The sequence below is a fragment of the Leucoraja erinacea genome, chromosome 9 (genome assembly GCF_028641065.1).
Source record: "Leucoraja erinacea ecotype New England chromosome 9, Leri_hhj_1, whole genome shotgun sequence".
NCBI lineage: Eukaryota > Metazoa > Chordata > Chondrichthyes > Rajiformes > Rajidae > Leucoraja > Leucoraja erinaceus.
Genome location: NC_073385.1, coordinates 39005921 through 39033378, shown reverse-complemented (window position 1 = coordinate 39033378; position 27458 = coordinate 39005921). Strand labels below are relative to the sequence as shown.

Here is a 27458-nt window from a genome sequence, read left to right as displayed (position 1 = left end):
TGGGATCCGAGATCGCCAGAGTCGGAGGTCCGGCCGGCGCGGCCTGTGAACTTTGGTCATTGCAGTCTTCGGGGAGGAAGCGGCCGCTTCAGTCCAAGCCGCTGAAGGATGTTCACCAGACGCCGATGATCCAGCTTCGCGGAAAGAGGGCCTGAAAACACCGGGTTGGCTGAGGAGGCCAGATATAGGCCCCGACCTCGGGTGGACTATGCGGGGGAGAACTGGATATTTTTAGTGCCTTCCCTCACAGTGAATTCTACTGTGGGGGGACGTTTCATGTTGATTTCTATAGTGTACTGTTCTGTGTCTTTTTTTCTTTTTCTCTTTTTTGTTTTGTATGGATTTATTGACATTTGATCTGTTCAATTAATTTAATCAATCTCTGTAAAGCTGGTTCAAATATTGGTTTTGTTGAAAAGTGCTATATAAATAAACATTATTATTATTATTATTATTATTATTATTATTATATTTCACTGATGTTTCCACCTATGAACTTTCTTCAGTTGCATTTGGACTCACCTTCCTAATGACTCCACTTGGCTTGGGAGTCACAGGTTTTACATCACTGTAAATTCCATACAGATGTTTCCTGCACATAATAAGCACAGGTTTTGTGCACATACTGAATCATAGAATGACAGAAAATGTACCATGTAGAATGAGACCATTTAATCCCCACAACATAGACTAGCATTTTGCAGAATATCTATACTCTTCGTCTGCAACAGCCATCTTGAACTTCTAGTTGCATCTCATTTCAACTTATTTCTTCACTTTCCACACCAAGCCACCAAATCCACTGCCACAGTGAGGCCAACTGAAAAATAGATGAACAAACCTTTGTATTGCACTTGGGTAGCCTACAACCCAATTATATGAAATTTGAATTTTCCAGTTTTCATGTAACCTATACCCTCTGCATTCCTTTCCCACTTCCCTGTCTTTCCAGGTTCTTTCTTCCTTTGTTTACCTCTTTTTATATGTTATTTTCTTTAGAGATACAGCAGGGAAACAGACCCTTTGGCCAACTGAGTCCATACTAACCATACCCGTTCACAATAGTTCTATGTTATCCCACATTTGCATCCACTCCCCATACCTTAGGGGCAATTTACAGAGGCCAATTAACAGAGGCCGGTTTCCTCTCACATCCTTCTGGGATGTGAGGGGAAACCGGATAAATCCAGTTAAACCCACGAGGTGACAGGGAGAACATGCAAACTCCACACAAACATCGCCCAAGATCAGAATCGAACCCGGGTTTCTGGCTTTACCAGCTTTGCCACTGTGCAGCCCTTGTGTTTTATGTTCTTTATGCATATATCAAATAGAATGAGGGGTTCTGCCTCTGCAACTCTTTCAGGCAATGATAACAGTGATCTCCAGATCCCTACCATCTTCTGGATGTAAAAATAATTTCTCACCTCCCCTAATATTTTCTATCAATTACATTAAAATTTATATCCACTGGTTTTTAACTGCTTTGTTAAATGAAAGAGACCTTATTTCCTATGTGCTAAGCAAGTTTTTTTAAATCAAGGGAATGATGGTCACCTGAAACGCGCTGCCAGGGGTGGTGGTGAAGGCAAATGTGATAGTGGCATTTAAGAGGTTTTTAGTTAGGCACATGAATATGCAGAGAATGGAGCGATATAGATCATGTGCAGGCAGGGGAAATTAGTTTAACTTGGCAGATTGCCGGCATGGATATTGCAGGTTGAAGGACTAATTCCTGTCCAATACTGTTCTATGTTCTCCGTACATTTCACTTTCCTGACATTCCTTTTCCTTCAAATGAACTGCTCCAATCAATTTGAGTGAGTTCCTGTCTAATACCTTCAAAGTTGGCCTTGCCCCAATTTAGAACTCATGGGCCCTGTCACCTTTAAATCTTCCCTGCGCCCTTTCCAGCTTGACAACACGGTTTTCATAACATGGTGAACAAAACTGAACACAATGCTCTAAATGTGGCCTCACCAATGTCTTATACAATTGTAACATGACCTCCCAACGTCTATGCTCAATGCTCTGTGCCGAAAGCCTTCCTGACCACCCTATCTACCTATGATGCCACTTTCAAAGAACTATGTATCTGCACTCCTAGATCTCTCTGCTCTACAAAACTCATCAGTTCATAAGTTCTTGGAGCAGAACTAGGCCATTTGGGCCATCATTTGCTCTACTATTCAATCATGGTTGAATCTATCTTTCCCTCGCAACCCCATTCTCCTGCCTTCCCCCTGTAACCACTGACACCTTTACTAATCAAGAATCTGTCAATCTCCCTCTTAAAAATATCCATTGACTTGGCCTCCACAGTAGTCTGTGGCAACAAATTCCACAGATTCATCACCCTCTCACTAAAGAAATTCCGCCTCATCTCCTTTCTAAAGATACGTATTTTAATTCTGCGGCTATGGCCTCTGGTTCTAGACTCTTCCACTATCAAAGGCCAAATAGCTGACTGGATTGAAAATTGGCTTCATGGAAGGAAGCAGAGAGTAATAATGGAGGTTGCTTTTCAGTCTGGGGGGCTGTGACTAGTTGTGTAACTGAGGGTTCGATGCTGGGCCCCTTCTCAGTTTGTCATCAATACGAATGATTTAGATGAGAATATATAAGGCATGATTAACAAGTTTGCAGATTACATTAAAGTGTGTGGCATTGTGGATAATAAAGATGGTTAGAAAAAATTGCAGCAGGATCTTGAACAGTTGGGGAGGCGGGCTGTTGATGGAATCAGGGTCCATGTTTTGATGCATGGACACATCAAATGGGCAAAAGCAATCAGGAAAAGGCTATATCTGTATTCTATCAGACTGTCCATTATAAAGAAGATACTGGACTCCAAAACCAACATGCATCAAAGTATGAATTTCTGATAGATCGTATTATTGCTATTAGTTTTTAGTTTAAAAGATACAGTGGAAATGGGCCCTTTGGCCCATTGAATCCGTCAACCATTGATTGCCAATATTCTAGTTCCACGTTATCCCACTTTCACATCTTATACACTAGGGGCAATTTATAGAAGCTAATTAACCTACAAATCTGCATGTCTTTGGAACGTGGGAGTAGTGGGTGACACAGTGGTTCAGTGGTAGAGTTGCTGCCTTACAGTGCCAGAGACTAACTACGGATGCTGTCTGTATGGAGTTTGTACATTCTCCCTGTGACGGCGTGGGCTTAATTCTGATGTTCCCGTTTTCTCCCACATTCCAACGATGTGCAGGTTAAATGGCTTTTGTAAATGATCCCGAGTGTGCAGGATAGAACTAGTATATGGGTGATCGTTGGTCAGCTCGTGGGCCGAAGGACCTGTTTCCATTCTGTATCTCTAAACTGAATTAAATTAAACTAAATCAAACCGGAGCACCCTGAAAAAACCCTCACTGTCTCAGGGAAAACTCACAAACTCCGCACCGACAGCACCAGTAGTCAGCGTCGAGCCTGAGTCTCTGGCGCAGTGAGGCAGCAGTTCTACAAATGCGCCATTGTGCTGCCCCCATTGCTTGCAAGGGAGCCTCAGCTGCAGTAATCTTCACAGGAAGATATGCTACAGAGGGAAAAAATAAATAAAAGGTGCTAATTATTTAGAGACACAAGAACCTACAGATACTGGAATCTTGAGCAAAACACAAAGTGTTAGAAGGCACAGCAGGTCAGGCAGCATTTAGGCAGGGATTAGACAGAGGATGGTTTGAGTGAGGAGTCTTCTTCAGAACATCTGAAAATGGGACCCGACCTGTAACATCGCCTGTCAATTCATTCCCCCAATGCTGCCTGACCCGCTGAGTTCCTCCAGCACTTTACATTTTGCTAATTATTTAGCTCCATTTTGGAACATGCCAGAACACTTTCCACCCAATTAATTACATTTTGAATTCTAATCACACTTGCAGCATAAAAATTCAATGTGCTCCAATCTTTGCCCCTTTCAAGTACTGGTCCAGAAAGCAAATAGAAAAAAGACAGATGTTTCCTTGTTGACTAAATTTACATGACATTGTTGCAAACTGTTTAGTATTAGCAGACCAGTGGTTGAGCATAACTGTGAAGGTCATTTTTGAAAATACACATTGATATTTAGAAATGCAGCACAGGCTGAACTTGCTGCTGTACAAGGAGATGTGTTACCTGATGAACCGGTGAAGCAGTATATATATTTGTCATCTGTTTTTGATTCTTATGTAAAAACAAATGCCTTCAGACTAGTTAAGAATCTGGGCTCTTCCAAAAGTGAACAGACTACACACTGTAGATCCCATTTTGACATTATTTGGCAGCCATCGTCCCTTGAAGGTCTAAAACTTTCCTTAATTGTGCTTTTCTTTGTTAAATTGAATAAAAATACTATTATTTTTCAGAAGTTATTTCAAAAGACCAAAAGTACTAAACCCAGCCATTTTTTTCCTTGCCAAATACTTAGCTTGTGATACTGCATTCAAGATATTTGAAATGCTTCATAAGTTGGCTTTTCCTCCACATTAGCTTTAGGGGAAATAATAATCAATAACACCGATTCTAAAGATCGAGCAAATAATTGGAAACAGGTTAACATGAGACTGGGAAAATGGAATGGACATTGGTTGGAAAGTTTGTTAAACAAGAGTATTTACTATAAAGTGCTGATATAAACATTACTGTAAATAATAAAATAATCTTTTGCAATATCTATAAATAACATTTAGGCACTATTTATAGACTATATTCATGCTAAATTGCCTCATAGGAGAATGAAATATGTTTCTGAAACACAATTGCTGCAAGAACTTGATTTCGAATGATGTGCCATATTGCTTTTCTGTGTCTATGTTGAATAAATTGTCCCTGTGATACGGTTTGTCACCCTCTGAGGAGTGCTCATAGCCATCATCTGTTTGTGTGAGGGATTAATTAAAACTTTTATTGCACAAATAAAGCCATTATATTTTCTGGAACTGCATATTCTGTCTGCTTATACAAAAGGGAAGCAGCTGAAGTATGAACAAAGAAAAAGTTTGTTGCCTTTATTCTTTTATTGGCAGCTGAATGTTTTTGAAACATTGCTCAGTTCATGCGTTAGTGTCGTTAGAAAGGTAATTAAAATGTCAGGTTACATATTTCACAGAGATGATGATCCTAATTAAAGCAAACAAATGTTGCTGTGAAAGATGTGACTGTGCCATTACTTGAATGCAAATAGTTTAAACTATGTTAATAAAGCATCACAAGGAATGTTAGTCCAGCCTTTGCATAACAGTTTAGGAATCGATGTTAGTTGGAGACTGTGAGGGTACGTTACGTTGTATTTTTTTTAGTTTCCTACCTAAGTGGCCATTTGTTAATCTTACACCAAAGAATGTTAACCAGGGTACAGTGGGCAAAATCCAAAGGCTGTCCACTTAAATTGCAATGTGTGTTCCAGGTTTTTAATTATAATGGAAAAATAAATCCGTAAGATGAGTGGGTGGGATGAATTACATAGTTGTCAAATTCAATTAGACATCTTCAAATTGATTGATCGACATTCAGCTAATAAAAAAGTGACCGTATTAAGAATCTAAATTAATTTAAAGAATTATTTTTTTTTATCATGAATATTGAAATTGAATTTTATATTGAAACTAAACACATCATCCTAAAACACTGCACAGCCAGTGGATTAAATTTGAAGTGTTGTTACTGTTAGTATACATGCATACTTTTATTGATTTATTGATCAAAATCTCTGCTGGTTAGCATTCACTTTTGATAATCATCACCACCCTTCACATTATCACTGCTGGATTCTGGGAATCTTTGCTATGGATTCCTTAACAATCACCTACAGTATTGCTCTAAATTTGGTTAAAATAGTTATATTTCTATTGAGAATTACTGTAGATATCGTAATAAGTCATGCTTGTTTCTAAACAATATATTTAGTTTTGATGGGAACACCAATTGGGCTCAGTGAGTAAATTATTTGTCATATTTAGTATGAAGGCTAGTAAGTCCCAAGTTAAGCCTTTGGATTGTGCTGAATTTGCTCACCTTACTGTAACAATGAGAGTTGCCGTTGGTCTCAATATTCCCATGGCCTATTCCATTGGAACTGCGTACTGTATGTGTCCAAACTGTTAAAAGACCGGATACTTTGCTGTCCCCCACTTCCTGCCCCATTTGATGATAGAAATCAATACTATTTTGTGCAAAGACTTTCTTGGTAGCTTTGGCCATGATTTGGGAGTTGTATGCACACAATAGTAACAACAGAATGGCAATGAAAACTTAGAGAGAGGTAATTTGATGCAGAAGGTAAGGGAGATGCTAAGCCATGAAGTCAAGGTCTACAGTGAATATATTAAAAAAGGCAAAACACTATATCGCTCAAACGATTTTGTTTCAAGTAAAATGATAGGCAAATTATTTATTTTGCAGCGCCAGAGACGTCATAGGACGTACAGGTTTGTACGTTAATTGGCTTGATATAAATTGCCCCTAGTGTGTGTAGGTAATAGATTAATGTGTGGGGATCGCTGGGCCCAAAGGGCCTGTTTCCATACCGTATCTCTACACTAAATTCAACTGAACCTGCATGCGCTTTCTCCGAGAAGCTCCGGTTTCCTTCCACACTCCAAAGACATACGGGTTTGTAGGGTAATTGGCTTGGTATAAATGTAAATAGTCCCGTGTGTGTGTGTAGAATAGTGTTAGTATGTGGAGATCGCTGGTCGGTGCAGACTCGGTAGGCCGAAGGGCCTGATTCCACACTGCATCGCGAAACTAAACAGAACATAAGTCAGGACCAATGTTTTCGTGTTAGTCTTAATCTGTAAGTGAAGGTGCTTTGACATAAATTTGGGCAACAAGATGAAAGATTAGTTTGGAGATGAAGAGTGGGAGAGGTAAATGATTCAGAAATATGAAGGCCTAGCCAAACAAATATAGGGCCAGTACAGTAGTGCAGCTGGTATTGCAACTACCTCACAATGCCAGAGACTTGGGTTCAACACTAACCTTGGGTATTGTCTGCCTGGATTTTGTATGTTTTCCTCTCTCAGTCGAGAGGCATGCAGGTTTGGCAGGATAATTAGCCACTGTAAATGTTCCAAGTTTGTAGGTGAGGCAATAGTTGATGCTAATCTGGAGAGATTAAAACATGGATAAAAATCGCCATGTGGTTGATGGTCAATGAAGACTCAGTGGGCTAAAAGGCCTACTTCATTGCTGTATCTTCCCGAGTTAATAAATGCAGATGGATGTGTTGCAGCCACAGGCTCCAAGCACTGCAGCAGATCTTAAACTATTTAAGCTACCTAGGAGTTCGAGGTCAGGTGGGCATGACTCCACCTGGGCCAATGTGAAGGGGTCTAAAGTATCAATCTAATTTTCCTTTTGTTCCTTTTCCAACATTATCTATTTCCCATAACCTTCTTTCCATACTTTTCCATCGCAACTGAAATTTCCAACATGTCCATGATGACCAAATGCCCCGTCTAAGCTAGTCTCATTTGCTTGTGCCCATAAAGGTTTCCTATCCATGTATCTGTCCAAGTGTCTTTTAAATGTTGTTATAGTACCTGCCTCAACTCCCTCCTGTGGCAGCTCGTTCCATATGCCCCCCACCCTCTGAGTGAAAATGTTGCCCCTTGGGTTCCTATTAAATCATGTCCCACTCACCTTATACCTATGTCACTACCCTGGGTAAAATCATTGTGCATGCATTCACCCTGTCTTTCCTCATGATTTTATGCAGCTCTAGAAGATCTCCCTCAGTCACCGGCACTCCAAAGAATGGTCCTAGCCTGCCCACTTCTCCCCATAGCTCAACCCCTTGAGTCTTAGCAAAATGCCTGTAATCTTCTCTGCACTCTTTTCAAATTAATGATATCCTCCCTTTAGCAGGGTGACCAAAACTGAACACAGTACTCCAAATATGACCTCACCAACTTCTTGTACAACTGGAAAATAACATTCCAGCTTCTCTACTCAATACCCTTAACGATGAAGGCCGATGTATCAAAAGGCATCTTTACCTTTAAGTCAGTAGAACTAAATAGATGGCTCGTTTGAAGATCTAACATGAACATGATGAATTAGATGGGCTTCTTCCTTGCTGTACATTTCTATGATTCTGTAAAAATATACAAAGAACCTTCTTGTTGTTTCATTAGTGAACTGAATAGCTACTGATTTTGTTGAATTTCCAATCCAAAACATACTTAAGTTCAAAGGAAAATTCACAGTGAGATACAGATGATACATGATTTAAACATATTTTTCTTTTGTTGTTTATCAAACAACAGTGTGGAGAATACAAACATGCCAGGGCAGTTTGAGATCGAGAAAGAGGTGGTGCTGAGGCTTTTAAAGAACATTAAGGTGGATGTCCCCCGGGCTTGATGGGATCTATCCCAGGTTATTGTGGGCAAGAGAGGAGATTATGGGTGCCTTGACAAGGATCTCTGTGTCTTCTCTAGCCACAGGCAAGGCCAATATTGCTATTTTGTAAAGAAAGTAAGTAGAGAGAATCCAGGGAACTATAGGCTGGTGAGCCTCATGTCAGTGGTAGAGAAACTATTGGAGAGAATTCTTTGAGATAGTATTTACTTCATTTGAAAGAGAATTGGCTAATTAGGTATAGTCAACACAGCTTTGTATGCAGCAGATTGTGTCTCACTAACTTGCTTGAGGAGGTGACAAATGAGATTGATGAAAGTAGGGTGTTGGATGTTGTATACTTGGATTTTAGTAAGACTTTTGATAAGGTCTCTTATGGTAGGCTGATCCAGAAGATTAAGATGCATGGGATTCATGATATCTTGGTTGTGTGGATTAATCATAGAAGGCAGAAGGTTCTGGTGGAAGGTAGATATTCTGGCTGGAAGTTTGTGACCAATTGCGATAGACACAAAATGCTGGAGTAACTCAATGGGCCAGGCAGCATCTCTGGAGGAAAGGAATAGGCGACATTTTAGATCAAGACCCTTCTTCAGACTGTCAGGAGAGAGGGACACTAGATGTATTAAAAAGTTCAGAACAAATCAGAGCCGGTACCAATGGCCAAGGAAAGGTGGAGACCACAATAGTCCACTGTTGGCTGTGGAAGAGGTGATAACTAAGGAATATATGGATGCAAACAGTGGAACTAGTAGGACAACTGTGAGTGGGGAGGGCGGGTGGAGGGGCAAAAACAGAGGAAATGCAAGGGTTACTTGAAATTAGAGAAATAAATATTCATACCACTGGGTTGTAAGCTGTCCATGCAAAATATGAAGGACTGTTCCTCCAATTTGCGTGTGGCCTCACTCTGACAGTGGAGGGGGCCCAGGATGGAAAGGTCAGTATGGGAATGGGAAGGGTAGTTACAGTACAATGTTTGGCAACCGGGAGATTGCTTTGGCCAAGGTCGATTGAGCGTAGGTGTTTAGCGAAACGATCGCCCAGTCTGCGTATGGCCTCGTCAATATTTAGGAGTCCTCACCGAGAACAATGGATATAGTTCAATGGATATACCCATGACTACGTAGCCGGACATAATGCGAACTCCATCATCAAGTTCGCTGATGACACCACTATGGTTGGACGAATCAATCATAGAAGGGGACGAGTCAGAGTATAGAAGTGAGATAGACCGACTGACCAAATGGTGCCAGCACAACAACCTGGCTCTCAACATCAGTAAGACCAAGGAACTGATTGTGGACTTTGGTAGGGGAAGGATGAGGACCCACAATCCTGTTCATATCAATGGGACGATGGTGGAGAGGGTCAATAACTTCAAATTCCTGGGCGTGCACATTTCCGAAGATCTTTCCTGGACCCAGCACACTGATGCAATTATAAAGAAAGCACATCAGTGACTCTACTTCCTGAAAAGATTAAGGGGAGTTTCAGCATGTCAAATAGGATTCTCCTAAACTTCTATAGGTGCACGGTAGAGAGCATTTTGACTGGTTGCATCATGGCCTGGTTCAGCAACTTGAACGTCCAGGAGCGAAAAAGACTAAAAAAAGTTGTGACCACTGCCCAGTCCATCACCGTCTTTGACCTCCCCACCGTCAAAGGGATCTATCGTAGTTGCTGCCTCAAAAAGGCAGCCAAAATCATCAAGGACCCACACCAACCTGGCCACACACTTATCTCACCATTGCCATCAGGAAGAAGGTACAGGAGCCTGAAAACTGTACCGTCCAAGTTCAGGAACAGCGTCTTCCCTACAGCCATCAGGCTATTAAACACAACAACGACTCTCTGAGCTCTGGACTGCAAAAGACTATATTATTATTGCACTAGACTAGACTAGAATAGACTAGAATAGAATAGAATGCCATCTATTGTCATTCAGACATGGTTTGAACAAAATTTTGTTCCTGCAGTCATAACATCAAAAAAAAAACCAAGACACACAATTAACACAATTTACATAAACATCCATCACAGTGAATCTCCAAACACCCCTCACTGTGATGGAAGGCAAAAGTCTTGTCTCTTTCCTGTTCGTTATTCTTCTCCCTCGGTCTAGCAGTGCAACTGCTGCGTCGAGGCGACCGGGGCCGTAATCTTCGAAGCTCCGAAGTCGGGTCGCAGCCGCCCGGCCCCACAGCTCGCCACGCTCCGAATCAGCCACTATATTTGTTATTTATTGATCTTTTTCTTTTTTTTAATCTTTCCTCTGTTGTGTACTATGTTTACATATTCACATGTTCTGTTGTGCTGTAGCAAGTAAGATATTCACTGAGCCATCCGGGACATATGACAATAAAACACTCTTGACTTGACTCTAGTTGATGAGGTTTAGAAGAGGTGCAAATGAACCTCTGCCTCACCTAAAAGGATTGTCGGAATTCCTGGATGGAGTTGAGGGAGGACGTATAGGGACAGGTGTTGTGTCTCCTGTAGTTGCAGAGGAATGTACACGGAGAGGGGATGGTTTGGGTGGGAAGGGATGCGCGAATCTAGGAGTTGCGGAGGGAACAGTCTCAACAGAATGCGGAAAGGGGTGGAGATGGGAAGATGTGACTAGCGGTGGGATCAGTTCCCCCACACACATACACTGTCCCCCCCTCCCCACACACACACACACTAACCCCCACCACACACACTAAACCCCCTCCCCCATATTAAGCCCCCCCCCCAGATTTGCTGCTAAACCAGATTCCATTGTGATGTACCCATTCCTCCAACGCAACCGGTTCCCCAACGCAATAATCACCCATAGCCCCCAACTGCGCAGGCGTGGCTCATACACTCGCTCCCCCTCGTCTTCTCTCCCTAGCTCTCCTTTTCCCTACCCTCACCTCTCCCCTTTCGCACTACCCCACTAAACACAATGCCAAACCAAACCTTAAAGTAACCTAATTACATTGTTAGTCGTCAATGAAAATGGAAGGATTCGAATAAAATCAAAGTTAATAAAAATTGCGAAGTGTTTTTAAAAGAAAATGCGGCTATAAATGAAATTAATCTTATCTTTAAAGAATCAGCAGCTTATCCACTGAATCAAACCACGTGGGGGGGGGAGGGGGGTCAGAGGGAAGTTCTGGATCTCACTCTCTCCCTCCCTCTCCCTCCCTCCGTTTTGGCATAGATACCATCGCAATCACATCCACACACGAACAAGATGAGACTTTTAGTAGTGTATATAGATGTGTGGGGCATGTTTTTCTATACAGAGTGGTGGGTCCTGGAACATATTACCTGAGGTGGCAGTCATATTTAAGAGGTTTTTAGTTAGGCACATGGAAGTGCAAGGAATGGAGGGATATGGATTATGTACAGGTAGATGAGATCGGTTTAGCTAGACATCATGTTCGGCTGAAAGGCCCATTCCAGTGCCGTACTATCCTATGTTCTATGTAACTGGAATCCACATAGATATTATTTTCTTCATCGAAAAGATACAGAAATTGCTTGAAAAAAAAATAGCTCTGCTGGTGTCAGATTCCATTGTTCATTGTTGATGGGCAAATCGATTTGTAAACCACTTTCATTTCTACAAGTTGTCTTTATATTTACAAGATGCCTTTGCCAATTATGTTGACAGTTTATTGGTTAATATTTTTTTGTTGCAGTTTGTTTTGTTGTTTCTTTTTCTATTATTTAATTTTGGAAGGAAATGAGTGTCAGCGGTGGAGAATATTTATCCTTTCAAGGACAATGAAAGTGTAATGTTTTATCTTGTATTAAAAGCACGCATCAGTCCTATCGTGTACAGAATTGTATTCTTTTGCATCTTTTCATCTCCAGATACCATTATTATTGAAGGAATCAATCTGCAATGAGAAGCACTGGCTATTTTATTCAAGGCACCATGAATTATATATATCAGTTGAAATATAAAGCTTGAAGCATCTAACGGCTGAGCATTAAATTTATTTTGCACCCTGTACAATATGGGCATTATTTCCTAACTTAATTATGGTAAAAAAAAAAATAGAATTCTTGAATTTCAGTAGGTCTAGTTTGTTTTAGTTTTGTCCTTGGTCAAAAAGGCTTTCATCAGTCAGAGTATTGAATATAGAAGTTGGGAGATGTTGCAGTTATATAAGACATTGGTGAGGCCGCATTTAGAGTATTGTGTTCATTTCTGGGCACCATGTTAAAGGAAAGACGTTGTCAATCTGGAAATGGTGCAGAGAAGATTTACAAGAATGTTGCCAGGACTCAAGGGGCTGAGCTATAGGGAGAGGTTATGATAGACTTGGATTGTTTTCTCTGGAACATCAGAGGATGAGGGGAGACTTGACAGAAGTATGTAAAATTATCAGAGGCATAGATCGGGCGGACAGGCAGAATCTTTTTTCCCAGGGCGGAAATGTCCAACATTAGAGAGCATAGCCATATGTGAGAGGGAGAAAGTTTAATGGAGATGTGTAGGGCGCACGTTTTTCCACAGTGGTGGGTTCTGGAATGCATTGCCTGGGGTAGCAAGCTAGGACTCTATTCATTGGAGCACAGGAGGATGATGGGTGATCTTATAGAGGTGTACAAAATCATGAGAGGAATAGATCAGTAGTCCATTGCCCAGAATAAGGAGAATCAAGAACCAGATGACATAGGTTTAAGGTTTAAATATTACTCCACTATTTAAGGAGGGAGCCAAGCAGAAGAGTGGAAACTATAGGCCAATTAGCCTGACTTCAGTGGTTGGTAAGATTTTAGAGTGCATTATACAGGAAGAGGTTTCTGAGTACTTACAAGCATATGATAAAATAGACCGGTCAGCATGGTTTTGTGAAAGGGAGAGCTTGTCTGACAAACCTGTTGCAATTCTTTGAGGAAGGACAAAGGAGAGTCACTGGATGTTGTTTACCTAGATTTTCAGAAGGCCTTGTGAGGCTGCTAAAGAAGATGAGAGCACATGGTATCAGAGGGAAGATACTAGTGTGGATAGCAGGTTGGCTGGGTGGCAGAAGGCAGAGAGGCAATAAGGTTTTTTTCTCGTTGGTGGCCAGTGACGAGTGGTGATGTGCAGGGGTCAGTGCTGGGAATGCTACTCTTTACATTGTATATCAAGATTTCGATGAGTGAATTGAAGGCTTTGTGGCCAAATTTGCAAATGATACAAAGATAGGAGGAGGGGCAGGTAGTGTAGAGAAAGAAGTGACTGCAGAAGGACTTGGACAGGTTGGGAGACTAGGCAAAGAAGTGGCAGATGGAATACAGAGTAGCAAAGTGTGGAGTTGTAGTTTTGGTAGTAGAAATAAAGGCGTAGACTATTTTCTAATTGGGGAGAGAATTCAGAAATCGGAGGTGTAAAGGGACTTATAAATGCTGATTCCCAAACAATTAATTTTCAATTCGAATCAGTAGTAAGGAAGGCAAACGCAATGCTAACATTTATTTCGAGAGGGCTGGAATATTAAAACAGGGATGTATTGCTGAGGATTGATGAGGCATTGTAATTGGAGTATTGTGAACAATTTTGGGCCCCATGTCCGAGGAAGGATGTGCTGGTGTTGGAGAGGTTCCAGAGGTTTGCGAGAATCATCCCAGGAATAATTGAGTTAATATATGATGAGGTTTGACAGCACTGGGCATGTACCCTCTGGAGTTTAAAAGGATGCCGGGACCTCATTGAAACTTACAGAATAGTGAAAGGCCTGGATGGAGTGAATGTGGAGAGGATGTTTCCACTAGTGGGAGAGTCTAGGACCAGAGGCATAGCTGCAGAATAAAAGGATGCACCTTTAGAAAGGAGATGAGGAGGAATTTCTTTAGTCAGATGGTGGTGAATTTGTGGAATTCATTGCTGCAGATGGCTGTGGAAGCCATCAATGGATATTTTTAAAGCAGAGATTGATAGATTCTTGATTAATATGGGTGTCAGGGGTTATGGGGAGAAGGCAGGAGAATGGGGTGGGGAGGGAAAGATAAATCAACCATGATTGAATGGCAGGGTGGACTTGATGGCCCAAATGACTTAATTCTGCTCCTATCACATGAACTTATGAAGAAGGCTTTCAGCACATTGGCTTTCATCAGTCAGAGTATTGAATATAGAATTTGGGAGGTTATGTTACAGTTTTACAAGGCCACATTTAGAGTGTTGTGTTGAGTTTTGCTCTCTCTGTTACAGGAAATATGTTGTTAGGCTGGAAAGGTTGCAGAGAAGATTTACGAGGATGTTTCCAGGACTCGAGGGCCTGAGCTATCGGTAGAGGTTGAGAAGACTAGTACGTTATCCTTGAAATGCAGGAGGTTGAGGGATAAACATATGGAGGGGTATAAGATCATGAGAAGAATAGATGGGGTAAATGCAGGCTTTTATCCAAAGTAGGGGAATCAAGAACCAGAGGACATTGGTTTAAATTGAGGAAGGAAAGATTTAATGGGAAGCTGATGAACAACTTTTTTTTTACACGAAAGGTGGGTATATGGAACGAGCTGCCAGAGGTAGTTGAGGCAGGTACTATCACCACATTTTAAATATATTTGGACAGGTTTATGGATAGGATAGATTTCGAAGGATATGGTCCATGTTGATCGTGGTGGGCAAGATGGGACCAATGGGTCCATTTCTACACTGAATGACTAGGGGAACCTTAATTATACCAGGTTAGTAGTAGTTCATCTGTAATCCATCTTCAAAATGTAATGAATTGTTAAACTTGAGAATATTATACTCCTATTATACTCCTGACTCTCAAATGTTGGGAAATAAATAACTTCATATGGGCAACTGTAAATACTGGAAATCTGACATTTAAAAAAAAATTGGAAATACTCTGCAGGGCAATCTGCATCTGTAGAAAGAAAGAGTTATTATTTCAGTTCTCTTGTGCTGCTAATGGAAAAGAAGTACAGTATTTCCAGAGGAAATTAGAATTCTTGGTGGTAATGTCAATATAAACAAATCAAAACTGTATTGTCAGTTTTCTTATTTGCAATGCTCGAGTTATCACTGAACTTTCAAGTCTTGCATTACAATATAAACCAAGCGCATACATTTTAAAGGACAACCATGACCATTGGACAAAAATAAGCTGCCACTATGCCTAAAGACGGTAGCTTAAACTCCATTTTCATTCTAAGCACAATACAAGTTAGCTACAATCAATGTGAAAAGGTTTTACCTACTTCATGAGTCACACATATGCCGTGTTTGTTATTTTAATTCAATTTAACAAAGTCATGGCTTTCTGAACATTTCATTTAAAAAAAATTTGCTTTACAAATTAAGATTTTCTGAGCCAGAAAGTTAGTTTTAACATATGCTTTGGTTATGCAACATGGCACAAAGTGAAATATTATAGAGGTACAGTTATTGATTAATAAGGGAGTCTCACCATAATTTTGCTTTTGCATTGCTCAGTTCAGCTGTTACCTCCTTGTCACTATTTAATATCTTTAAATGCAATATATAGAATACATTTTTTCTGTTTAACTTTTGAAAGACATGTTGATAGAAACATAGAAACATAGAAATTAGGTGCAGGAGTAGGCCATTCGGCCCTTCGAGCCTGCACCGCCATTCAATATGATCATGGCTGATCATCCAACTCAGTATCCCGTACATGCCTTCTCTCCATACCCCCTGATCCCCTTAGCCACAAGGGCCACATCTAACTCCCTCTTAAATATAGCCAATGAACTGGCCTCAACTACCCTCTGTGGCAGAGAGTTCCAGAGATTCACCACTCTCTGCGTGAAAAAAGTTCTTCTCATCTCGGTTTTAAAGGATTTCCCCTTTATCCTTAAGCTGTGACCCCTTGTCCTGGACTTCCCTAACATCGGGAACAATCTTCCTGCATCTAGCCTGTCCAACCCCTTAAGAATTTTGTAAGTTTCTATAAGATCCCCGCTCAATCTTCTAAATTCTAGAGAGTATAAACCAAGTCTATCCAGTCTTTCTTCATAAGACAGTCCTGACATCCCAGGAATCAGTCTGGTGAACCGTCTCTGCACTCCCTCTATGGCAATAATGTCCTTCCTCAGATTTGGAGACCAAAACTCTACGCAATACTCCAGGTGTGGTATCACCAAGACCCTGTACAACTGCAGTAGAACCTCTCTGCTCCTATACTCAAATCCTTTTGCAATGAAAGCTAACATACCATTCGCTTTCTTTACTGCCTGCTGAACCTGCATGCCTACCTTCAATGACTGGTGTACCATGACACCCAGGTCTCGCTGCATCTCCCCCTTTCCCAATCGGCCACCATTTAGATAATAGTCTGCTTTCCTGTTTTTGCCACCAAAATGGATAACCTCACATTTATCCACATTATACTGCATCTGCCAAACATTTGCCCACTCACCCAGCCTATCCAAGTCACCCTGCAGTCTCCTAGCATCCTCCTCACAGCTAACACTGCCCCCCAGCTTAGTGTCATCCGCAAACTTGGAGATATTGCCTTCAATTCCCTCATTCAGATCATTAATATATATTGTAAATAGCTGGGGTCCCAGTACTGAGCCTTGGGGTACCCCACTAGTCACTGCCTGCCATTGTGAAAAGGACCCGTTTACTCCTACTCTTTGCTTCCTGTTTGCCAGCCAGTTCTCTATCCACATCAATACTGAACCCCCAATGCCTTGTGCTTTAAGTTTGTATACTAATCTCTTATGTGGGACCTTGTCGAAAGCCTTCTGGAAGTCCAGATACACCACATCCACTGGTTCTCCCCTATCCACGCTACTAGTTACATCCTCGAAAAATTCTATAAGATTCGTCAGACATGATTTACCTTTCGTAAATCCATGCTGACTTTGGCCAATGATTTCACCACTTTCCAAATGTGCTGCTATCCCATCTTTAATAACTGACTCTAGCAGTTTCCCCACTACCGATGTTAGACTAACTGGTCTGTAATTCCCCATTTTCTCTCTCCCTCCCTTCTTAAAAAGTGGGGTTACGTTTGCTACCCGCCAATCTTCAGGAACTACTCCAGAATCTAAAGAGTTTTGAAAGATTATTACTAATGCATCCACTATTTCTGGAGCTACTTCCTTAAGTACTCTGGGATGCAGCCTATCTGGCCCTGGGGATTTATCGGCCTTTAATCCATTCAATTTACCCAACACCACTTCCCGGCTAACCTGGATTTCACTCAATTCCTCCAACTCCTTTGACCCGCGGTCCCGTGCTATTTCCGGCAAATTATTTATGTCTTCCTTAGTGAAGACGGAACCAAAGTAGTTATTCAATTGGTCCGCCATATCCTTGTTCCCCATGATCAACTCACCTGTTTCTGACTGCAAGGGATCTACATTTGTTTTAACTAATCTCTTTCTTTTCACATATCTATAAAAACTTTTGCAGTCAGTTTTTATGTTCCCTGCCAGTTTTCTTTCATAATCTATTTTTCCTTTCATAATTAAGCCCTTTGTCCTCCTCTGCTGGTCTTTGAATGTCTCCCAGTCCTCCGGTATGCTGCTTTTTCTGGCTAATTTGTACGCATCATCCTTCGCTTTGATACTATCCCTGATTTCCCTTGTTATCCACGGATGTACTACCTTCCCTGATTTATTCTTTTGCCAAACTGGGATGAACAATTTTTGTAGTTCATCCATGCAGTCTTTAAATGTCTTCCATTGCATATCCACCGTCAACCCTTTTAGAATTAATTGCCAGTCAATCTTGGCCAATTCACGTCTCATACCCTCAAAGTTACCTTTCTTTAAGTTCAGAACCATTGTTTCTGAATTAACAATGTCACTCTCCATCCTAATGAAGAACTCAACCATATTATGGTCACTCTTGCCCAAGGGGGCACGTACAACAAGATTGCTAACTAACCCTTCCTCATTACCCAGTCTAAAATAGCCTGCTCTCTCGTTGGTTCCTCTACATGTTGATTTAGATAACTATCCCGCATACATTCCAAGAAATCCTCTTCCTCAGCACCCCTGCCAATTTGATTCACCCAATCTATATGTAGATTGAAGTCACCCATTATAACCGTTTTGCGTTTGTCGCACGCATTTCTAATTTCCTGTTTGATACCATCTCCAACTTCACTACTACTGTTAGGTGGCCTGTACACAACACCCACCAGTGTTTTCTGCCCCTTAGTGTTTTGCAGCTCTACCCATACCGATTCCACATCCTCCAAACTAATGTCCTTCCTTTCCATTGCATTAATCCCCTCTCTAATCAGTAACGCTACCCGACCTCCTTTTCCTTTCTGTCTATCCCTCCTGAATATTGAATATCCCTGGATGTTCAGCTCCAAGCCTTGGTCACCCTGGAGCCATGTCTCCGTGATCCCAACTATAGCATAGTCATTAATAGCTATCTGCACATTCAACTCATCCACCTTATTACGAATGCTCCTTGCATTGAGACACAAAGCCTTCAGGCTTGTTTTTACAACACTCTTACCCCTTATACAATTATGTTGAAAAGTGGCCCTTTTTGATTTTTGCCCTGGTTTTGACTGCCTGCCACTTTTACTTTTCACCTTGCTACCTATTTCTTCTACCCTCATTTTACACCCTTCGGTCTCTACGCTCACACATTTAAGAAACCCTTTCCCTTTAACTCCATCCTCCACTGTCCCATTCAACACCCCACCCCCCTTATTCAATTTAAAGCCACCCGTGTAGCAGTGGCAAACCTGCCTGCCAGAATGCTGGTCCCACACCTGTTAAGATGCAATCCGTCCCTTTTGTACAGTTCCCCCTTACCCCAAAACAGATCCCAGTGATCTAAGAATCTAAATCCCTGCCCCGTGCACCAGTTCCTCAGCCACACGTTCAGGTCCCGTATCTCCCTGTTCCTGCTCTCGCCAGCACGGGGAACAAACCGGAGATAACAACCCTGGAGGTCCTGCTTTTCAACATTTTTCCGAGCTCTCTAAAGTCACGCTGCAGAATATTCATCCCCTTTTTTCCGACATCGTTTGTGCCGACATGCACTACCACTTCCGGATGTTCACCTTCGCCCTTGAGGATTTTCTGCACTCTGTCCGTGACATCCTGGATCCTGGCACCGGGAAGGCAGCACACCATCCTCGCATCCCGTCTGTTGCCGCAGAAACCCCTGTCCGTACCTCTCACGATGGAGTCTCCCACTACAATGGCCTTGCCTGCCTTAGGCCTTTTTGGTTTTGGCTCAACATCCCTATTCGCATCGCAGGCCAGTCCGCCGCTCACGTCTTCTGTCCCAACAACTTCTAAGCGGATGAACCTGTTTACAAGAGGTACATCACCCGGGGACGTTGGCATTCCATGCTTCCCTCCCTTTCTCACTGTCTCCCACCTTCTCTCTTCCAGTACCTTAGGTGTAACAATCGTACTGTAGGACTTGTCGAGGAACGACTCAGTTTCTCGTACGAACCGGAGGTCATCCACTTGATGCTCCAGCTTTCTTTTATTGGAAGTTTTTTTTCCAAATGTTTGAGACATCTACAATTTGAATTGCATAAGAAGTTACATGTGATGTCATGCACATCTGCAATTTAATCTTAGGGTTTGTTAAATCCAACAGCCGTAATGAATATACTTACTGTAAATCATTACCTGTATAATAAAATTTCAGAATGCTTATCAAAGCATACCAAGTAGGAACATGTTGTGAATTGTAGAAAAGGAAGACCCAATTAAAGCAATATATTTATAACAGGTTGTTGAAGAGTGTGAGAGCAGCATCAGGAATAATTAGATTGGGAAGGGAACTCTGGAAAACCAATGGCATATTAATTTAAAATGAGCTTACAACTGTACTTTGGGAAGCAGATTTCAAACCAGTGAAAGATGGTGAATTGCATAAAAGATGGGTCAATCATATACAATCATGGTATGGCTAATACACAGGAGGACATTGCATTGGCGAGATCAAGCGCAGACTGGGCAATCGCTTCGCTGAACATCTCTATTCGGTTCCCCTTGACCTATGCAATCTCCCAGTTGCCAAACATTTTAGCTCCACTCACAAGGATTCTGCATTGTCTGATCCAATATCATCCATTGCTAAGGATGGAATTTTAGTCCTTACCAGCAGAGCTAACCCACCTCCTCTGTCAAACTTTTCAAATATCTATGTAGATTGGTGGTGGGAACCAGCAGCAAAATTAATTCCTAACGTGGAAGTATGACAGGTAATTGTAGCACAGATAGATGTGATTTCCCAGATAAGTTAAACAGAGCTAAACAGAAAGCCAGATTTTTTTTATTGGTGCATTTAGTCTGAAAAGACATTCAGAGAAACTGATGGAGTTGCCACCAAAAACATTTGAAGGTCAAACAAGAAATATACATTATTTAAGAGACAACCATCAATCCAGCATTGAAAGGAGCTCTTCCTGGCACTGGATGACTCAACAATTTAGTAGTTAGTTATTTACCCTCAAGGTCTGTATTCAGCTTAGTTTAAGATGAATCACTCTTCCCCAAGATGGATGTTGTGGTCCAATGTAAAATGACTGTGCACAGTTGCTCCTGCTTCTGAGTGGATACATTTCTACCTTGCAACCATTCTCAAGCCTTAAGAGATGGTTAAAATACATGTGAGAAAATTAATAAGCTCATAGTACAATTTTCTGCATACATTTTTTGAATTCATTAAATAGTGCACAACAAAGAAATCAATTAATCAATGTACATAGGTACTTCACTTAAGATGCATTCCCAGAAATTCATATGCATTCTTTGAAACTGGGAAGGAAGGAGTGCTCAAAGGGCTTATTCTAGATTTATTTCTAATGAATTGCTGACAGTGCTGCTGTGTGACTAAGAGCGTGATCAAGTGCTCAGTCCTCTGTGGCTTTTTCTGCAGCAATGAAAGCTAAAATTATCTCAATTCCTAATATATGGAGGGAGTCACTGACAGCGTCCATGAGAACAGATGTCAGGTAATTTGGGGCAAATGTAATGTCCATTCAGTGCTGAGATGTAGCCGTGGAGCCGCTTCCTGACTGGCACGGGGAGTGTGGGCCATTGAGTGGGAGTGGCGGCAGCAGCTGCTCCATGTGTTGACAGCCTACCCAGATGGTCTCTGTCACCACCTGTTGGATGTTTTCAAAACTGTCGTCTCCCCCTGTTTGAATGGCTACACAATTCTCCCTGGGCCAGACAATTTCCCTATGGTAACAAGCTCAACAATGATCACTGGCAATCTTTTTACATTGCCCTGCTGGCTCAATCCACACTGATCCAAGTGTTGCACACTAATATGCAAGGGTAGTTTGAAATTAATAAGACAAAAATGTTGGCGGTCTTAAATAGCATCAAGGTGGATAAATCCCCAGGACCTGACTGGATTCATCCCAGGTTATTGACTGAGGCAAGAAACTTAGGCCCGGCCAGATGGGCTGTGAAGTCCTGAATGTGAGGAATCAGGTACCGGTCGGCAGTCGTAATCTCATTAAGGCGGCAATAGTCCCCACAAGGCCGCCAGCCCCCAGAAGCCTTTGGTACCATGTGAAGCAGGGAGGCCCATGGTCTGTTGGAGTGCCCATGGCCTCTAAGTTGTGAAACTCCGCCTTGGCAATTGGAAGTTTGTCGGTGGCAAGCCTGCGGATGCGGAGTGGTGGGCCCGAGGTGAGGATGTGGTGCTCGACCCCATGTTTCGGGCTGGCCGAGCCGATCTCAGAGGTGACATTGTACGGAAACTCGGCCAGAACCTGGGCGTAGACGTTGTCCACCGCTGCCACTGGGTTGCTGTTCGACGGGCGGGCGCGGTAGGGCGCAAGTAAATCGCCTCCAACGATGAAACGTGGACGTGCTGGCCCTTCGCATCCATCAGGAGCTCTTGCGCCCGCAAGAAATCTGTGCCCAGCAGCGGTTGGGACACATCTGTGACAACAAAAAGCCAGGTGAAATGGCGTGGATGCCGTAGGTGCGGATGGAACTCCCATTCGCCGTGGTCAAGAGGGGGCCCTGCTTACCGAGCCGCGTGTCTGCTCCGGAGCGAGGCGCAAAACACTAACCTCCATTCCAGTATCCACCAGGAACCTATGCCCCGAGCGCGTACAAACGATGAATTTTGCCGAACACCGCGGTGCCTACCGGCAGCCGGCTCCGGAGTTTCCCAGGAACGCATATGATTGGCGGCATTGGCGGGTCACTGTCCCCCACGTTGGTGATAACAGCACATCTTTCTTCCTGGCTCCTGTGCCACTTGCCTGGTCTGCAGCTCCACGGAGCCTCTTGTGGGTATGGTCCTAGGCCGCTGTGCCTTCCAGGGCACTGCATCGATCCGGTCCAGGGCTTCCAGCACACCCACTTCCTGCTGGTCGGCCAGCCACAGCTCGTCGGCGCACGCCGCTAGCCTCAGAGGATCTTTGAAGCTCTAACCCGAGAACTGCCGGCGGATGTCGCATGGCAACTGCTACAGGTAAGTGTACTCAAATTGGAGGCAGGGCCGGTGGTCACCAATGAGCGCGAGCATCTCGCTCATGAGCGCCGAGGGCTTCCAGTTGCTGAGCCCGCTCATGTTGAGAACCCGCGCCGTTCGTTCCATGCGGCATGGCCCGAAGATCTGGAGCAGCAGCTCCTTGAGGCCTACATACTTACCCGCCGCCAGCGGATTATCCAGGTACGGCACGACCCGAACGGCCATTTCCTGGTCGAGAGCGCCTACCACATAATGGTACCGTATCTCATCTACCTTCACGCCGCGGACATGGAACTGGGATTCGACCTGACGGAACCAAACCCCTGGCTGCGAGGTCCAAAAGTTAAGCAGCTTCAGGGTGACCGCATTGAGCTCGGCCTCGTAGGCGGCAGGTTGAGCGAGGTGCATTTTTTCAGGACATTTTTCCAGGATTCCACTTCTGGTCATCAGGGTCACCAGTGTAGCGGGGACTCACAGGAGTCCAGCCAACAATGAGTTGAATACAAAGTTGTGAGAATGAAATGTAATTTATTACTGTCAGCGTGCTACTGCTTACTCCAATCCCGTGACCGAGCGTTACCCGACCTTAAATACCCAGTGCCAGACCCCATGACCAAACACCTCCCACTGAGATGCTCAACTCCTCCTTCATGAGCCGAAGGTTCGCTATGCCCGTGGCTAGCCATCAGGTGCCGCCACAACGGGATTGATAATGACTTGTATTCGGAACTGGTTTGCTAGAATGATGCCTGGATTAGGGAGTATTGGCTTCAGGGAAAGGTTGGACAGACTTAGATTGTTTTCTCTGGAATGCCGAATGTTACAGGGAGACCTGATGAAAGTATGTAAAATTATGAGAGACGTACATAGGGGAGACAGTCAGAATCATTTTCCCAGAATGGAAAAATTAATTACTAAAGGGTATAGCTTTGAGATGAGAGGGGCAAAGTTTAAATGAGATATGTGGGGCAAGTTTTATTACACAGAGGGTGGTGTCAAAGTGGGGCAAGTATTCACACAAGGTTCCTGATACAGCACGCATAGTTCATGCAGTGGTCTTTTTCCAAGGTACAAGACTCCAGAACAAAGAGCGCCAGAAAAGAATTGGCACTCTGTCAGGTAGTGCTAAGTACAAATGTAAACCTTTATTAACTATTTTTCAGTTGTTTAAATAAGGTTACTCATCTGTGGTTGACTAGATTGATTAAAAATAGCCTATTTTTCAGTTTAATAGATTCATAGTTGGTGCTATACAAATGGATTTGATCTGAAACATACAAGTAAATATGAAGGCTAAATTTTTCATTAGAATATCAGCATAGATTATGTGATCGTGGTCATGGAAAAGGTCCTGTATAGAGAACTCTGCTTTAATATTCAATAAACTGAATCAACTAACATTTGCGGGAGACTTGCTATTCAGGGAGTGGGTTTACAAGGTTAATTCCCGGGATGGCGGGACTGTCATATGCTGAGAGAATGGAACAGCTGGGCTTGTACACTCTGGAGTTTAGAAGGATCTCTTATTTATTTATTTATTTATTTATTTATTTATTTTTTAAAAAAAAATTAGAAGTACAATAAGTTGCAATATTACACACCACATATATCTCATTACATTTGTTGTACCCCTTCATTTTTTGAACTTTAAAAAAGATAGAAATAAAAGAAGTAAGGAAAGTGAGAAAGTCGTGAAGGTGCAGGAAAGTGTTGGGAAAAGAAAGCCCATTAGAAAAGGAGTTAGAGAAGAAAGTTAAGAAATAGAAAAGAAAGAAAGAGAGTAACAATCGCTCTATTATAAAAGAAAACTCTGCAAAAAGGGATATACCAACCGTATTTTTCATCCCCCCATTACCAGATCCGAGCACCATTTATTTTTTAAATTACTATTGCACCTTATGCTTGTAATAGTTCCATAAATGCAGACCACGTCTTTTGGAAGTGGTCTGCTTTGCCTGCTAGGAGGAGTCTCATCTCTTCCAGAAGTAATGTTTCGAACATGTTTGAAATCCACATTTTTATTGTTGGTCTTAGAAGGATCTCATTGAAACATATAACATTGTTAAGGGGTTGGACACGCTAGAGGCAGGAAACATGTTCCCGATGTTGGGGGAGACCAGAACCACGGGCCACAGATTAAGAATAAGGAGTAAGCCAATTAGAACGGAGACGAGGAAACACTTTTTCTCACAGAGATTGGTGAGTCTGTGGAATTCTCTGCCTCAGAGGGCGGTGGAAGCAGGTTCTCTGAATGCTTTCATGAGAGAGCTGGATAGGGCTCTTAAAAATAGCAGAGTCGGGGATATGGGGAGAAGGCAGGAACTGATTGGGAATGATCAGCCCTGATCACATTGAATGGCGGTGCTAGTTCGAAGGGCCGAATGGCCTACTCCTGCACCTATTGTCTATTGACTTGCACAGGTTGGAGACCCGGGTTTGATTCTGACTACGGATGCTGTGCAGAGTTTGTCTGTTCAACCCTGTGATTGTGTGGGTTTTCTCTGGGTGCTCCGGTTTCCACCCACACTCCAAAGCCATACAGGTTTGTAGGTTAATTGGCAACGGTAAAATTGTAAAGGGCCTGTCCCACTTTCACGACATAATTCACAACCTTTGCCAAGTTTGCCCTTGACTCGTACTCACAGCATGGTCGTCACGAGGTCGTAGGTAGGTCGTAGCAGCCCGTGATGCTAGTTATAGGTACTCGTGGCATTAAGTAGGTTGGGGCGCTTTTCCTAGCATGATGAAAAATGTCCACGAGTAAAAAAGGTCGTGAATTAGGTTGTGAAAGTGGGACAGGCCCTTAAATTGTCTCCAGTCTGTAGGATAGTGCTAACATATGGGGTTAACTGGTCCGCATGGACTCGGTGTGCAAAGGGCCTGTTTCCGCGCTGCGTCTCTAAACTTACTATCATTTGTAAAGTTAGTGGTAATAGTGTGCTACATGTTGAATTACTTTTATAACTTATTTCAGTCATCATTTTGGCTTGAACTGTGTCCTGTTTTCTGCATAGTCATAACTTTACAAATAGCTTCAACTTTGATCATACATATCAGCACTTACGTGGAGAAATTTGATCAGTGGAAGCCAAGCAAAAGGGCGATAGTTCAAGGACTGACATTAGAAAAAAGTAAATTCCTGTTCAGTGAATGTGCTTGCAATTATTGTTGCCCGTGAAGACTATAAAGTTTAATTCAGTTTAATAACTATGTTTACTTTTTCTTCTAGGCCTTTGTAAATAAACTTGATGAATTGATTTGTTGGTTGTTTGAAGCAATGGAAACAACAGAAAATTGGACACCTCCAAAAGCTGACATAAGCAGTCTGAAACTTTACCTGGAAACACATCTGGTATGGCATAAACTTCCAAGTGGCTATTTTCATAAAGTTCATGTTCATAAGTGATAGGGACAGAATTAGACCATTCAGCCCTTCGATTCTACTCTGCCATTCAATCATTGCTGATCCATCTTTCCCAATTAACTCCATTCTCCTGCCTTCTCCCCCTGACACCTGCACTAATCAAGAATCTATCTATCTCTGCCTTAAATATATACATTGAGTTGGCCTCCACAGCTGTAGCGATGCATTCCACACCTTCTGACTAAAGAAATTCCTCCTCATCTCCTTCCTAAAGGAGTGTACTTTAATTCTGAGGCTATGACCTTTGGTCCTATGCTCTTTCACTAGTGGAAGCATTTTGATAGAATGTGGTAAAGAAAACCATCAGGCATGTTTGAAATTTAATTCTATGGCTTCACGATTTTTTGTACTTTAATACTAGTTTATGAAAACAATCTTTACAACCTAATTATGGCTCAAACTTTTATCTGCTTTACATAAATGAATATTGTGAACAGCTATTTTCTCCATATTAGATGGAGAATTTCTATTCAGTTTATTTTTAAAAAATGGAATTAAAGAGTTGGCAAAGAAAAAGTGATGATGAGAGTACAGTCATAAAATAACATTGTGTTCACTAATCTGCATCGGGGAGGGATTTCAGTTGTCTTTACTGAATCAGTATGTGACTACAGGCCTACAAATGTGAATGACTCTAATGGTTCTCTGAAATAACTTCATTGGATCTGGGAGCTCCCAAATGCCTTTAGATTGGTTATGATTGGAATTTCAGGTCCTGTTCCAGTCACCACACATTAAGATGTGAAGTTTCTAGACAGAAAGTGCAGGGAAGACTCAAGTGTGTTGGGACTGCTGCTGTTTGTGATATATATAAATTACTTGGACATAAACGTAGGTTAGTAAGTTTGCCGATGACATCAAGATTGAGGTCACGTACCCTGAGGAAGGCTGTCAAAGTAAACAGTGGGATATAGATCAGTTACAGAAATTGGAGGAGAAATTGCAGATGGAGCAAGTGAGGTCAAAAGGCAGGGGCAAATATACAATCAATGCATGACCCTTAACAGCATTGATGTACGGCGGGATAGACACAAAATGCTGGAGTAACTCAGCGGGTCAGGCAGCATCTCTGGATAAAAAGAATAGATGATATTTCAGTTTGAGACCTTTCTTCAGACTGTCTGTTAGGGGAGAGGGTAACAAGAGGTATGAAAAGGTACTGAACAAATCAGTGCTGACACCGATGACCAAAGATCCCACAACAGTCCATTGTTGACTGTGGAGGAGGATGTAATGAGGGGACATGAACAGTAAAATTAGCAAGACAACTAGGGTGGGGGAGGG

The 27458-nt window shown here is 42.3% G+C and overlaps 1 protein-coding gene across 2 annotated transcripts in view; it reads left to right on the top strand.

Annotated features, from left to right (window-relative positions):
- The window catches only part of akap6 (A kinase (PRKA) anchor protein 6), a 370946-nt gene that overhangs the window by 130788 nt on the left and 212700 nt on the right, over positions 1 to 27458 (top strand). For both annotated transcript variants that reach the window (XM_055640567.1, XM_055640568.1), the window contains one exon: positions 25980 to 26102. In XM_055640567.1, coding sequence (XP_055496542.1) covers positions 25980 to 26102 — 123 coding nt within the window. The remainder of the gene's footprint in view (positions 1 to 25979; positions 26103 to 27458) is intronic.